The following is a 13,989-nucleotide window of genomic DNA, read 5'->3' as shown; positions in this document are numbered from 1 at the left end:
GGCCCGGCCCCCCTGGCCCCCGAGACCGGCGAGCTTCACGCCCGGTGGCGGTGCCGCGTCTTCTCCTCCGTCCGCCGCGCGATGTGAGGCGACGGCGGCGCCAGTCTGGCTCTCGGCTCGGCGGAGCTGTGTGCGGCCATTAGGGGCCGGTGCGGCGGCGGCAGCGGGAGGAGCCCGAGGAGCCGGAGGAGGGTGCGCGGGGTGGGGGCGCAGGCCCAGGCGGGGGCGCCGGGAGGAGGTGAGTGTCTCTGGTCGCCGCCTCCTCTCCCCTCTTTTCGCCCCCGCCTCCTGGTGGCGATGCGAAGGAGGAGGACAGCGCCGAGGAGGAAGAGGCTGATGGCGGCGGCGGAGCTCCGGGAGACCTCGGCGGGGCAGAGGCCGGCGGCGGCCGGCTGGAGACTGCGCGTCTAGAGCGGTGCTCGGCGGGTCGGCGTCGCTGAGCCGTCCTCCCGGCCTGGCCGGGCCGGTCCCTCCGCACTTGGCCCTAGCGTTTCTGCCGAGTCCGCATCCCTCTCCCGGCCGCGGCGACCGGGCGAAGAAAAAAAGGAACTTCCCCACCCCCCTCGGGTGGCGGCAGAGCCCCCCCTTCCCCCGAGCCCACCCTTAAGAGCGGGGCGGGGACCCCGGGCCGAAGAAGAGATTTCCTGCGGATTCGCCTTTTCCTCGCCTGTGTCTCCGAAAGAATTAAAAATGGCCGAGAATGTGGTGGAACCGGGGCCGCCTTCAGCCAAGCGGCCTAAACTCTCGTCTCCGGCCCTCTCGGCGTCGGCCAGCGATGGCACAGGTTAGTGTCGGGACGCCCCGGCCTTCCCCATTTCCCTTCATCCTAGGTGCTCGGTGCACCTTTATCTTGCTGTGCGTCTCTGCCTCTTCCTAGTCCACCCCCACCCTCCCCCCCGGCCCGGGGCGAATTTTAAAGGTGTTTGAATGGGCTGGTGGAAGCCGGCCAGTGCCCCAACCATTTTCTCTGCCTTCTGATAGATTTCGTTGCAACACTGTGTCATGTCACTTCGATGTGTGTTCTGGAATTAGAGCTCGGAAGTGGGTGCTGCATGGGCCTTTATTGTTGCCCCCCATGCAGTTTAATTTGGGAAATGCCAGTGCAGTTGTGTCGTCAGGGCGTCCTTGCAGCTTTACTTTTTTTTTTTTTTGGTTTTTTTTTTTTTTTTTTTGGTTTTTTTTTTTTTTTTTTGGTTTTTTTTTTTGTTATTGGTAGATGAGGGGTTTCAGATGCCTCTCGCTCTGTTGCACTTCATTTTTGTTTCCTCTACTTTCCCACTTTGAGAGATTTTTGGCTCCTGTGCTCAAGATTTTCTGTGGAGGAATTGGGTGGAAGAAAAATCTTGATTTGTGGGTGTGAGAGCCAGGATTTCACGTGTAACGTGAAGTTAGCAAAATTATTTTATTTTGAGTACGGTTCTTCGGTCTCCTCTCCCAGGCCTTACTTTAAGAATCAGTGTGGAACGCCGTTCTTTTGACATTTTTCAGTTATTTGCCGTGAAACCAGAATGCCTCAAACTGGGTTTTCAGGTGAGGAGGGCAGAGGCACGGTCTTAGGATTTGTTGTCACCTTAGGACGAAAGAGAAAAGATTTTCTGGAATTAGGTCCCGAGAAACGGAGAGTACAAGTTGAAAGAGTCCGCGGTACAAGTTTTAGAAGTGATTGGTAGGTTTGTGTGTTTTTCTTCTCATCTCTATGATATCTCAGTTTCATAAGCTCTAGAAATTTTCTTCCTCAGCCTCTTTGTTAAAAAGTCAGTGAGACCTCCCATCATCCGGATCTTTTCCCTGCTTACTGATAGTTTAATGCTGTTATCCTGATGGTCACTGAACTCCTCTTCTGCTGTCGTTGGTGCTTGAGATGCCAGGATAATGAAGAAGAAGAATGGCTGGCCATCTGACAGTCCACAAGATGTTCCCCCTTGCTACAAGCATCTCCTAAACTCCGAGAACAGGCTCAACGTCATCCCTCCATCTGCCAGTGGGAGTGCATAATGGAGTTAAATGTACTCTCTAAGTTTCTAGAGAACTTCTAGATCATGCTTCTAAGAGCTTTGTTTTAGAGCATGGAACTAGGAGGCTGGAGCAGTGTTTTACTTCTTTGCTTTTGGGTACATTCTGAACTGTGAGTTAGTTAACCTGCAACAGTTGGGAAGTGTGAATCCTGTAGTCTTCCCTACCTAAGGCTCTGACATGGGCTCTCCACGAACTTTCAGCCTTGAAGTTTTGGTAGTTTAATTTTCTAAAAAATTCCTTTTTCTTCGGTATACTTCCCTTCTGTTTACTGTCTCTCTGTGTATTTATGTGTGTAGTTTTTGCTCTTTAGTTTTTCTATAATACGGTAACAGGTTTTACGTTTGACTTAGCCAGTAACATGAAATATTGTAGGGAAAACTTTATATGCATTATTTGATGAGTCCTGATTTGAGTAGCTTAGTCTTGAGGTTCTGTTCAGGCGAATTACTGTTTTCTGTATCTAGCTGATCAGTGTACTTGGCTGACTTGTGTAACATTTGCTAACTTACTGGATAGTGTCTTACCTGGTTAGTAAGCAGAATTTGCTTTGCTACTTGGAATACCTGTGAGTGCAGTTACTACAGTACTAAATGAAAAGCATTCAGCACTGAGATCTACTCTTTTTATTGCCTTCAAAGTTTATATTAGTAATAGTTTGTTTTTTTTTTTTACTACAAGATGTGGTAAGGGTTAATTTTTTTCCCACTTCTTGAACTTATGTTTCAGTAACTCTTTGGAGTATATCTTTTCTTGCAACTAGCCTGGGTTTGGGATGGAGGCCCTAAGGGTGAGTACAAAGAAAAAGCTGTCCCTCTGTGAATTTATGTCATGGTGGGCACCATTATGTTTGGATAGTTCTTTGCCTCCAGAAGTAGGATGTCGTAGTAATGTAAGTTTTCAGGTAACTTTTAAGGAAGCACTTTACATTTAAAACTTCAGATTCCAGACTTGCAGTGTCCATTTTTAATTTGTCACTTGGATATTTTATAATTTTTTTTAAAGTTGTTTGTTGGCACCTGATTTTTATTTTTATCTTGATCACGTCAAAGTGAAGCAAAAAATTTTAGACACTAGAAACTTATTTATTTTTACTTTATGTGTATGAGTATATTGGTTGCATATATGTAAGTGCAGTGCACCTATGTGCCCGTGGAGGTCAGAAGAGGTCGTCAGATCTCCTGGAACCGGAGTTATGAAGGGTTGTTAGTCTCCATGTGGGTGCTGGGATTCAAACCTGGGTCTTCTGCAAGAACAGCCAGAGCTCTTCAATCTCCGAGTTCTCTCTCCGGCCCTCAGAAACTTTTTTAAACAGTGATTATTAACCAGGCCTGGTGGCACATGCATCTGGAGGCAGAGGCAGGTGATTTCTGTGAGTTCAAGGCCAGCCTGGTCTACATAGCAAGTTCCAGGCCTGCTGGGACTACAGGGAAACTCTGTCTCATAAAAAAGACCCCCCAAAAAGTGATTATTAAGGCTTGCAAACTGTGTAGTCTTAAGTGTACCTACCAAGAGTGTTTGATTGCTTCCTTTACAGGAAAGAAAACTAGAAACTAGTGGGTTGATAAGCTAAAGTATTACAAAACAAATTAGTATTTAAATCCCAACTTCTGAACATCCATGGTTAGGTACTATTGCAGAATGTAGATGACCTCATGGATTCACTAAGAAATTTCCAGGTTGATTGAAATGGCTTGATTTAGATTCAAGTTTTATGTGTTGAAATGGGGAGGGAAAAAGTTTTTTTTTTTTTTTTTTTTTAGTATTGTAACTCTAAGCATTGAGATCTAAAAAAATAAAATTAAAACATAATGAACTCCATCAAAGTATTCTAGTTAGGATGAAAAGTCATTACACAATGTTATTTTGACAAAATAAAACTAACTTTAACAAATCCATACTTGCCAAGACTCATTTCAGCATTTGTGCATTTGATCCAATAAATTTTTATTCAGTTTGGTAAGGTTAAGGCAAAACCTAAAAACAAAACTTCTTGTCCTACCATTTTCCTCTAAAAGATTCTAAAAGCTATTTGTAAATATTTTTTGTTAGGTTATGGAAAGACTTGTTGAGCCTATTTCTGATCATCTAAGTAATGGTAGTGATGAAGATAACTTGTTGCCTTCATCTGGGTGACCACTTTCTCATTGCTTTGAAGTCACTTAATGCTATGTGCACTTAAAGAACGTACTCTGGAAAGATGGGTGGATAGTTTTAGGACCTGGCACAGTTAAATAGGGTAAGATTCCTTCTGTGGCTCTTGTGCAGGTGTCTGAATTGGCTTGGGTTTATGCCTCCAAACCAATAGCCGTCCCCCTGTTTCAAGGCACAGAGCGGAGTGTGTAAAGTGCACTTTGACCACTGGATTAATGTACACATCAAAGTAGTGGTAAGGATGATTCTTGCTTTGCAGCAGGGGCTCACTTTGTAGCCCAGGCTAGGCTGGAACTTGCTACAATTTTCTTGCCTCCTCAGTGCTGGGATTAGAGGGGTGAGCCACTATGCCTAGGCTTAGTGAATCCAGTAAGGAATTTTTTTTTTATTTTTTGTAATGTGGGTTTTTTTGTGTTTTTTTTTTTTAAATTAATTTTTTAAAAAATTTTATGTGTATGCATATATTGCCTGCATGTAGGTAAGTGCACCCATGTTGTGCAGTGCCCATGGAGAGCAGAAGAGACTGTCGGATCCTCTGGGACTGGAGTTATGGACAGTTGTTAGCTGCCATGTGGGTGCTGGGATTTGAACCCGGGTCTTCTGCAAGAATAACCAGTGTTCTTAAACACTGAGCCATCTCTCCAGCCCTAATGTCAGTTTTATTTCTTCAAAATAACATCGTGTAGTGATTTACCATCCTAACTAGACTACTTACCTGGAGTTGATGTTTTGGCTTTATTTTTTAGGCTTGAATATTTACATTGAGTTTCATTTCTGAATCAGATACAGCTCCTTGGTCTAGTGAGGTATTGCTGACCTCCATGCAGTGTAGCAGAACATAGTACCGTATACTTCTCTGACAGTAACTCATTCCCGAGACCTTGTAAATTCATTGATAGGACCTCAAGATGCTTTTTAGATGAGAGTGAGATAAAGTAACTTTCTGTTAAGTTTTTAATATATTTTATTATTTTTATTTTATGTGTATGAGTGTATTGCCTGCATGCATGTGAGTGCATCCGTGTTGGGCAATGCCACGGAGGTCAGAAGAGGGTGTTGGATTCGCCTGGAACTGGAGTTAAGAACAGTTCATAGCCTCCATATGAATGCTGGGAATTGAACCCGGGTCCTCTGCAAGAGCAGTCAGTGCTCTTAACCACTGAGCTATCTCTCCAGCCTACTTTCTGTTAAGTTTTAAGTCCTGTGTATTATAATGCAGGTGCCCTTTTCATGCAGGAGTTTGTGTTCTTTTGCAGAAATTGAGACTATTGGCATGTCCAGTGAATTGATGAAAGGGACAGAGATGAGGGTTTCTGCTTTTGGTGCCTTTGGGCGTGTTTTCCCCTCACTTTCTCCCTAGTCTATATTCACTTAGAAGGGAAATATTTGAAATGCTTGAAAATTGATGGTAGTAGTGTTTGCAGACAGATTAAGTGGTTAAAAGGAAAGGGGAGAAGTATAAGAACACATTTAGATAGGTTCAGACCCTTCTTCCTGGAACTATTCTGCCAGTTGTATGCCCAACAGTTCATCAATTAATGGAAAATAAACACTCCTGTGGTTTAGGGTTTCTTCCTCTTTTTTTTGAGATGGGGTCTTGCCATGTTGCCCCTGTGGTCTGAAAACTCTGGGCTAGGGCTCAGTTGACCCTCCCAGATCCACCTCCCTGGTAGCTAAGACTATAGCTATGCAGCATTACACCTAGCTTGAAGTTAAATTTTTTTTTTTTTAAAGTATTTTTATTTTATGTGTGCGTGTATTGCCTGCATGTAGGTAAGTGCATCCGTATTGTGCAGTGTCCGCAGAGGACAGAAGAGGCTGTCAGATCCCCAGGAACTGGACTTACGGACAGTTTTTAGCTGCCATGTGGGTGCTGGGATTCAAACCTGGGTCTTCTTCAAGAACAGCCAGTGTTCTTAACCGCTGAGCCATCTCTCCAGCCCCTGAAGTTAAATATTTTGAGTGTGGTAAACATTAGTTAAATTAATGGGCAAGTGAAAAAATTGTACCAAACATAAAAGAGTTTAAAACTTTTATTAAAACTAAAATTTTGAGTTGGGCATGGTAGTTCATGCACACCTACAATCCCAACACTCTGGAGGCTATGGCAGGAGGATAGAGTTCACGGCTGGACTACGATGTAATTTTTTTTAAAAAAAAAAAAAAAAAAAAAAAAAAAAAAAAAAACCACCAGCAGTAAAACTAACAACATTGACATTGACTTTTGTAGATGACTTGTTTTGTTTTTGAGACAGGGTCTCACTGTATAACCCTAGCTGGCCTGGAACTCCCTTGTGTAGACCAGACTGGCCTTGAAATCACAAAGATCCCCCTGCTTCTGCCTCCTGAGTCCTGGGAGTAAAGATGAGTTTTGTTGTGTGGTTTTAGTTTTTGTTTTACTTTTTAGTTAAACATTTTTTTTGTGGTTTATTGGATTTTTTTCTGTATATGAGTGCTTTGTCTGCCTGTATGTGTGTGTACCATGCCCAATGTTGGCCTGTTTTTCCTATGATAAACTAGATTCTGGAATCTTTTTGGGGGGGGTGTCTTTGCGATAGGGTCTCCCTGTAGCCCCACCTGGCCTGGAACTCACAGAGATTTGCCTGCCTCTGCCTCCTGAGAGCTGGGACTAAAGGTGTGCACCACCATGCCCAGCTTATTTTCTTTTAAAAAAATATTTTATTTTTACCAGGCGGGGTGGTGTACACCTTTAATACCAGCACTTGGGAGGCAGAGGCAGGTGGATCTTTGTGAGTTAAAGGCCAGCCTGGTCTACATAGTGAGTTCCAGGACAGCTGGGGCTACAAGGAGATCCTGCCTAAAAAGACAAATATATATATATATATATATATATATATAATTTTATGTGTATGAGTGTATTGCCTGCATGTGTGTAATGCCTAAGGAAGTCAGAGGAGGGTGTTGGATCCCCTGGAACTGGAGTTACGAATGGTTGTTAGCCACCATGTGGATGCTGGGAATCGAACCTGATTCCACTGTAAGAGCACCCAGTGTTCTTAACTGCTGAGCCATCTCTCCAGCCCTTCCAGCGCATTTTGAGACCTTGTCTTAAAAACAAAAACCAACCAACTACTGAACAAAAAGGTGATTGGTTAAGAGAATGGGCTTTGCATATTCAGAAACCCTCAAATATAAAATTAAAAAAGTGAGAGAATGGGCTTTGGAGACGATGACTAGAATTGAGATCCAAACCTTTATTAACTATGAACTTTGGGCCAATTACTTGACTTGCATCTCATCTTCCTCACTGGTAGTGCCCATCTTACACAGTTGTGGTGAGAAATAAATGGAACTCTCTGTAAAAATGCTTAGGAAAGCTTGGTGTTGGTGTTACATACTGGTACTCTCTGAACTCTGGGTGGCGAGGGCATGGTTGTGTTTGAGACTACTTTGGGTTACAAGGTAATGTAGTATAAGGACAGTCAGGGCTACATAGAATGACTCTTGACTTAGAATGAAATAAAAAAGTGCACTGACTGTACGTGCACATTAAATGCTAACTGTAAGTCTGCTGACAACACCACCACAGGAAAGTAGCGGTTGTAAGGTTGGTTTTTTTGTGGTGGTGGTGTCTCCATGTAGCTCCAGAGGGCTTGGAACTCACAGTTGTAGACCAGGCTGGCCTCAGTCTTTCAGTCTCACAGAGGTCCCACAGCTGGGGGATTAAAGGTGTGGGCTACCACGCCCAGCTTTTTTGTTTTCTTTTAATGGACAGAGATAAAATGGATAAAGGCCTAGGCAAACGTGAAGTTTAGAGAGTAGTATTGTTAGAATAAATATTTTTATATTATCTTTCCGAAGATTAAGTTTCTTAGAAGTATAAGAATATGGAAGCAGGGGCTGGAGCAATGGCCCAGTGGTTAAGAGCCCTGGCTGCTCTTTCAGAGAACTCCACTTTGGTTTCCATCACTCATAGGTGGCTAACAACCATCTATAATTTCAGTTTCAGGGGATCCAATACCCTCTTCTAACCTCCACTGGCGTTGCACCCACGACACAGTGCACTTACATATATATAAAGTAAAAATAATAAAAAGTGCTTAAGAATATGAAAGCAGGGGCTGGAGAGATGGCTCAGAGGTTAAGAACACTGGTTGTTCTTGCAGAAGACCCGGGTTCAAATCCCAGCACCCACATGATAGCTAACAACTGTCCGTGACTCCAGTTCCAGGGAATCTGATGGCCTCTTCTGTCTTCCTTGGGCATTGCACGACACGGGTGCACTTACCTACATGCAGGCAACACACTCATACACATAAAATAAAAATAATAAGTAAAATATTTCTTTAAAAAATATGAAAGCAGAGGTAAATACAAGAAGTACTATTGAGTGAATGGCTCATGCTTATAATCCTAGCACTTGGGAAACTAAAGCAGGAAAGTATTTGCAAGTTTGCAGCCAGCCTGGGCTAGAGCAAGATCCTGTTCTCAAAAAACAAAAAGAATAAAAGTACTATATTTGAGCCGGGCATGGTGGTGCACCCCAGCGCTCGGAAGACAGAGGTAGATCTCTCAATTCAAGGCCAGCCTGGTGTACATAGTAAGTTCCAAGCCAGCTGGAGCTACAGGGAGACCCTATGTCAACAAAACAAACAAAAAATCTCTATCTGCTGTCACACAGAATGTTTAGTATCCATAAGCAATTAAAGATAGATATTAAAACTATAATGAGAAATGGGGAAGCACATTGTTCTCACTGGTGTTTAAGATACAAATAGCTTTTTGCCTAAGTTGTGTAATTGAGGGCTATATTTCTCTAGTTTCATTTGCTTGCCTAGATGAGTTTTGTTGTGTGTGTGTGTTGTTTTGCCTTTTAGTTAAAATTTCTTAGATTTAACTTTTTTGTATGTATGAGTGCTTTCCCTGCTTATAATAAATAGATGTGTATTATATCTGTTCCTTGTTCTCATGGAGGCCAGAGAGAACATCAGGTTCCCTGGAACTGGAGTTACAGACAGTTGTGAGCCACTGTGGGTGTTAGTAACAGAACCCAACCTGGGTTTTCTGCAGTGATAGCAAGTGCTCTTAACTGCTGAGCCATCTCTCTAGCCCATTTTGCTTCTTGGAGACAAAGTCATACTCCAGTTCAGGGTGGTGGGAATGCACTATTTAGCCCAGTAGCTGATACTTGGACTCTGTGAAGACCCTCTTGCTTGCACTGAGTGTGGGGGGGAGGGTTTAAAGGATAAGGATAAGTCCTACACCTGGCCAAAACACAGTTCTGCCTGAGCTTCCTCTGAGTGCTACGCTCACCAGTCTGAGCCACCAGCACCTCGCTGAAGAACTACATTTTATGTATAGAGCCAAAAAGCTTTGTTTTAGCATGTGAATAAATAATACTTATCCTTATTGTGTGTGAATACATGTATTTATGTGTCTGTGCACATCAGTGTGTGAACCAGAGGTTGATGTTGGGCATCTTCCTCAGTCATTCCCCACCTTGTTTTTTAAATTTAAAAAAAAAAAATTAATTTAATTTCATGTGTATGAGTGTTTTGCCTACATGTATGTATATGCTTGCAGTGCCATCAGAGGTCTAGAAAGGGTGGTGGGTTTTTTTTTGTCTTTTGTCTTAAAAAATTGTATTTATGTGTATGAGTCTCTTGCCTTTATGAAGGGCACCAGGCGTGCAGTGCCTAAGGAGACCAGAAGATGGCATCAGAAACTGGATTTACAAATGGTTGTTAGCTGCTATGTGGGTACTGGGAACTGAACCTGGGTCCTCTAAGACAAACCAGTGCCCTTAACCATTGAGCCATCTCTCTAGGCACCCCTCTCCTTTTTTTTTTTTTTTTTTTGGGACAAGGTCTCCTTATAGCCCCAGTTGGTCTGGAACTCTCTATGTAGCCCAGGCTGGCCTCCATTCAGATCCATCTGCCTCTACCTTATGAGTCCTGGGATTAAAGGCATATGCTGTTGGGCCCATCACTACTTTTGTTTTTTCAGAGCACGGATTTCTACCCATTAGATTGGTTTCATGAGCTGCTGTTTATTGGCTTGTGAGCCACAATTTACAGAATATTGTTTTAGAACAGTTGACAAAGATGTCAGATGTCCTATGTTATACCAACATTTCCTTTCCTGGGAATTTATATATATTCTTGATTTAGGGAACACTCTGGTAGTTCAAACATACACAGTCCTGACTCATCTTTCTAGAATTTATAGAGGCAGAGAGGAGACTGGACATTCAACAAATCTGATCTGATTGGCATTGTGTTTAGGAAGTACAAGGGGCAGATGAATGAATCAGGAGACTTTAACTTATAGACACTGATGACTATCTTTGAGGAATTTGTGTCCTGTCTCAGAATCTCATGCATAGATAGGGCTAGTAAGAGAGCCAGAACAGGGAGTGCAGAAAGTGTGATCTGCTTGGAGAACCTGACTGGAGGTAACAAGAAGCATGGCTGTAGAGGTAATCATGCAGGACTGATAATGATTGTAGAAGTTCAAATTCCCATTTTAGTCATTTTAAATTGATGGAGAGTTATACTTCAGATGAGTAAAGTGAGGAGTGATTTGGAAAGAGGCAGAGAAGTGAGACTTTCAGAGGATTCCAGCTATAGTAAGGGTGAACTTTATCATAGAAGAGAGGGAAAAATTGGAAAGGTTTGAGGGAAGGTGGGTGGTTGACATAACTTAGTATTGACTACAGTATAAGTAGCGAAGTGGAAAATCCAAGATGATTCCCAAGTTTCAAGTTGGAGTAGCTGGGTAGATAATTCACTAATATGGGGGGGCGGGGGGAGGGATGACACAGAGGAAGAGACCCAACATGAGCTGGAGGAGTAAGTTCAGATTTGGACATTTTGAAGTTTCTTCTGAATACAGTAAGGCACTGTTTTCCTTTGGTGTCCATGGCCCTTCTTAGCCCAAAGATGTTGAGTACTTTCTAGGAATTAGGCGTTTGGGATGTAAGGGTGAGTTAAGGTGGTTTCTGCTCTCACAGTGTGGAATCGGGTGGGGTTGGTGTACAAGTACACACAGTTTCTCCATAAATTATGCTGTGATAAGTAGGTTTTTTGTTTGTTTGGGTTTTTTGAGATGGGGTCTCCCTTTAAGCCCAGCTGGCTTGGAACTCTAAGTAGACCAGGCTGCCCTCAGTCTCACAGCCTCACCAGTGCTGTGCACCACCTCACATGACTGCTCTGGGTTTATTTTTTATTTTTTATTTTATGTGTATGAGTGCATTGCCTGCATGTATGTGAGTGTACCTGTGTTGTACAATGTCCTTAGAGGTCAGAAGAGGGTTGTGGGTCCCCTGGAACTGGAGTTACAGATGGTTGTTAGCTGCCATGTGAGTGCTGGGAACTGAAGGGTCCTCTGCTAGAGCAATCAGTGCTCTTAACCACTGAGCCGTCTCTCCAGCCCCTGCTCTGATAAGTTTTAACAGAAGCTGTTAGGGATCATTTCAGACATGGTAGGTCTTGGGTGTTGCTGGAAATTGTTCATATAGAAAAATGTGTATTTGAACAAAATTGCTAGGGCTGAAAGTAACTTACCTTTTCTTTTTTTTGGGGGGGGGTGTCTTTTTTTTGGAGACAGGGTTTCCCTGTAGCCCCAGCTGGCCTGGAACTCACCATGTAGACCAGGCTGTGGCGCCACCACACTCAGCACTTACCTTTTCTTATAAGTAGGGAAGGGTATCTCATGTGAAGCAGATACAAATGATGAGGCTTGAGTTCAAATGTAATTAGGTGGTTGTGTTTTCATGTGAGACAGATGGAAGGGAATATTGGGGTCCTGTTAGGAAAGGCAGAAATATGCTAAAGAATGTGCCGGTTATTGTAAGAGACCAGGGGTATGAAATTTATCCCTTTGCAGGTGGCTAGTTGCCTTGAAAATTTACTGTAAATTGTACTTATCAAAGTGAATTGTTTAAGAACTAGAACTAGGTTTTGCCTAACCCCCTGGTACATGATTGTAATCCCAGCTACTCATGAGGTTGAGGTAGAAGGATCAAAAAAATAGTCTACTAGCTGGGCCTGGTGGCTCATGCCTTTAATCCTAGCACCGGGAAGCAGATCAGGTGGATCTCTGTGATTTCAAGGCCAGCCTGGTGTACAAAGTGAGTTCCAGGCCAGCCGGGGCTACAGGGAGATCCTGCCTCAAAAAGACCAAAAATTAATAAATAAATAAAAAGTCTACTCTGTTGACAAGTTATATTTTTTTTGTGATGCTGCAGGTGAACCCAGGGCCTCCCTCATGTCAGGCAGGTACGGTACCAGCTGAGTCCTTAGGAAGCTTTTAAAAAAATTATTGTGTGTGCATAAGGACAACTTTGTGAACTCGGCTCCTTTGCTATTACATGAACTTGGGTCGTCAGGACTGTAGGTCATCACTGAATCATCTCTGGCCCCTCTCGGAGATTCTATTTTATTTATATTTGAGACAGACTAGTCCTGGCTGACCTGTAATTTGCTATGTAGACCAGGCAGGTGTTAAATTTAGAGGTCTTGCCTCTCTTGCATGTGCTAGGATTAAGGGCATGCATCACAATGTGCATATCTATGAGACTTTATTTAATAATAAAAAAAAAAAGATACCTTCTGTCTATAATTCTTTGTAGATACTCCCTTGGAACAAACCCTGGAGTGAGTTTGTTTGTTGGTTGTTTATGTTGAGGCTGTAGCTACTGGTAGCGACTACTGGTAGCCCTAGCCAGCCTAGAACTTGCCATGTGACCTGGCTGGCCTTGATCTCACAGAGATCCACCTGCATCTGCCTCTCCCTCTCCCTCCAGAGTGCTGGGATTAAAGGGATGTACTACCACGCCCAGCTGGAGTTAAGTTTTTTTTGTTTTGTTTTGTTTTGTTTATATGTGAGTGCCTGTGTAATGCATGTACAACACAGGTGTGCAGGTGCCTGAGAAGGCCAGGAGAGGGCATTGTAACTCCAGTTCCAGGTGGTTGCAAACTGCCATGTGGGTGCTGGGAACTAAATCTGGGTCTTCTGCAAGAGCAGCAAGTGCTTTTAACAATACTGATCCATCTCTCCAGTCTCCAAAGTGTATTGACAGCCAAGTTTTGGGTAATGTTAGCACAGTTTAGGTTTAATGCAAATAGGTCATCAGTTTATTCCTTTAAATTAAAAATTGGGGCTGGAGAGATAGGGCAGCGGTTAACTGATTGTTCTTGCAGAAGACCTGGGTTCAAATCCCAGCACCCACATGGGAGCTAACAGCTGTGTGCGTGTGTATTGCCTGCATGTATATTAAGTGCACCCCTGTTGTGAAATGCCCATGGAAGCCCGAAGAGGGCTCTGGGTCCCCTGGAACTGGAGTTGTGGGTGCTGAGAAAAGAACCAAGGTCCTGCGAGAGCATCCGGCGTTCTTAACCACTGGGGCCATCTCTCCAGCCCAGTTTTTTTTTTGTCAGGTAGCTCACAACTGCCTGTAACTCCAGCTCCTGGGATATTCAATGTCTATTTTTTCTTATATTTATTTGTACATCATTTTTCTCTTATAGAATTATAAGCTCCTGAATGACAAAGATCTCCTTTAACAGATACTCTAGTTCCCACAACAAACTGCTTATGCCCAGACAATGTGCTAATATTTAGTTAATAAAATTTAATTATAATTAAATATTTAAGAAATTCTAAAATTGCATACTTAATAGTTGGCTAACATAGGTTATTTCTATTTTAAAACCTTTTATTTACATTTATATAAAGTTTGGACAATTATATGGAAAAGTAATATACACTTTGACCCCTATCAAACACTCTTTGTAGTGCTAGAGATAAATTTTTATCTGGTTATCACTATCAAGTCAGAATTCTTTTTTTTTTTTTTTG

At 42.9% G+C, this 13,989-nt stretch overlaps 1 protein-coding gene across 2 annotated transcripts in view; it reads left to right on the top strand.

Annotated features, from left to right (window-relative positions):
- Positions 1 to 6: 6 nt before the first annotated feature.
- Positions 7 to 13,989, top strand: part of Ep300 (E1A binding protein p300) — an 82,706-nt gene continuing 68,723 nt past the window's right edge. For both annotated transcript variants that reach the window (XM_008844815.3, XM_017801028.2), the window contains exon 1: positions 7 to 784. In XM_008844815.3, coding sequence (XP_008843037.1) covers positions 691 to 784 — 94 coding nt within the window. In that variant the 5' untranslated portion in view covers positions 7 to 690. The remainder of the gene's footprint in view (positions 785 to 13,989) is intronic.

The sequence above is a fragment of the Nannospalax galili genome, unplaced genomic scaffold (assembly GCF_000622305.1).
Source record: "Nannospalax galili isolate Female #2095 unplaced genomic scaffold, S.galili_v1.0 scaffold180, whole genome shotgun sequence".
Taxonomy (NCBI): Eukaryota; Metazoa; Chordata; class Mammalia; order Rodentia; family Spalacidae; genus Nannospalax; species Nannospalax galili.
This window is presented reverse-complemented; position numbering and strand designations above follow the sequence as displayed.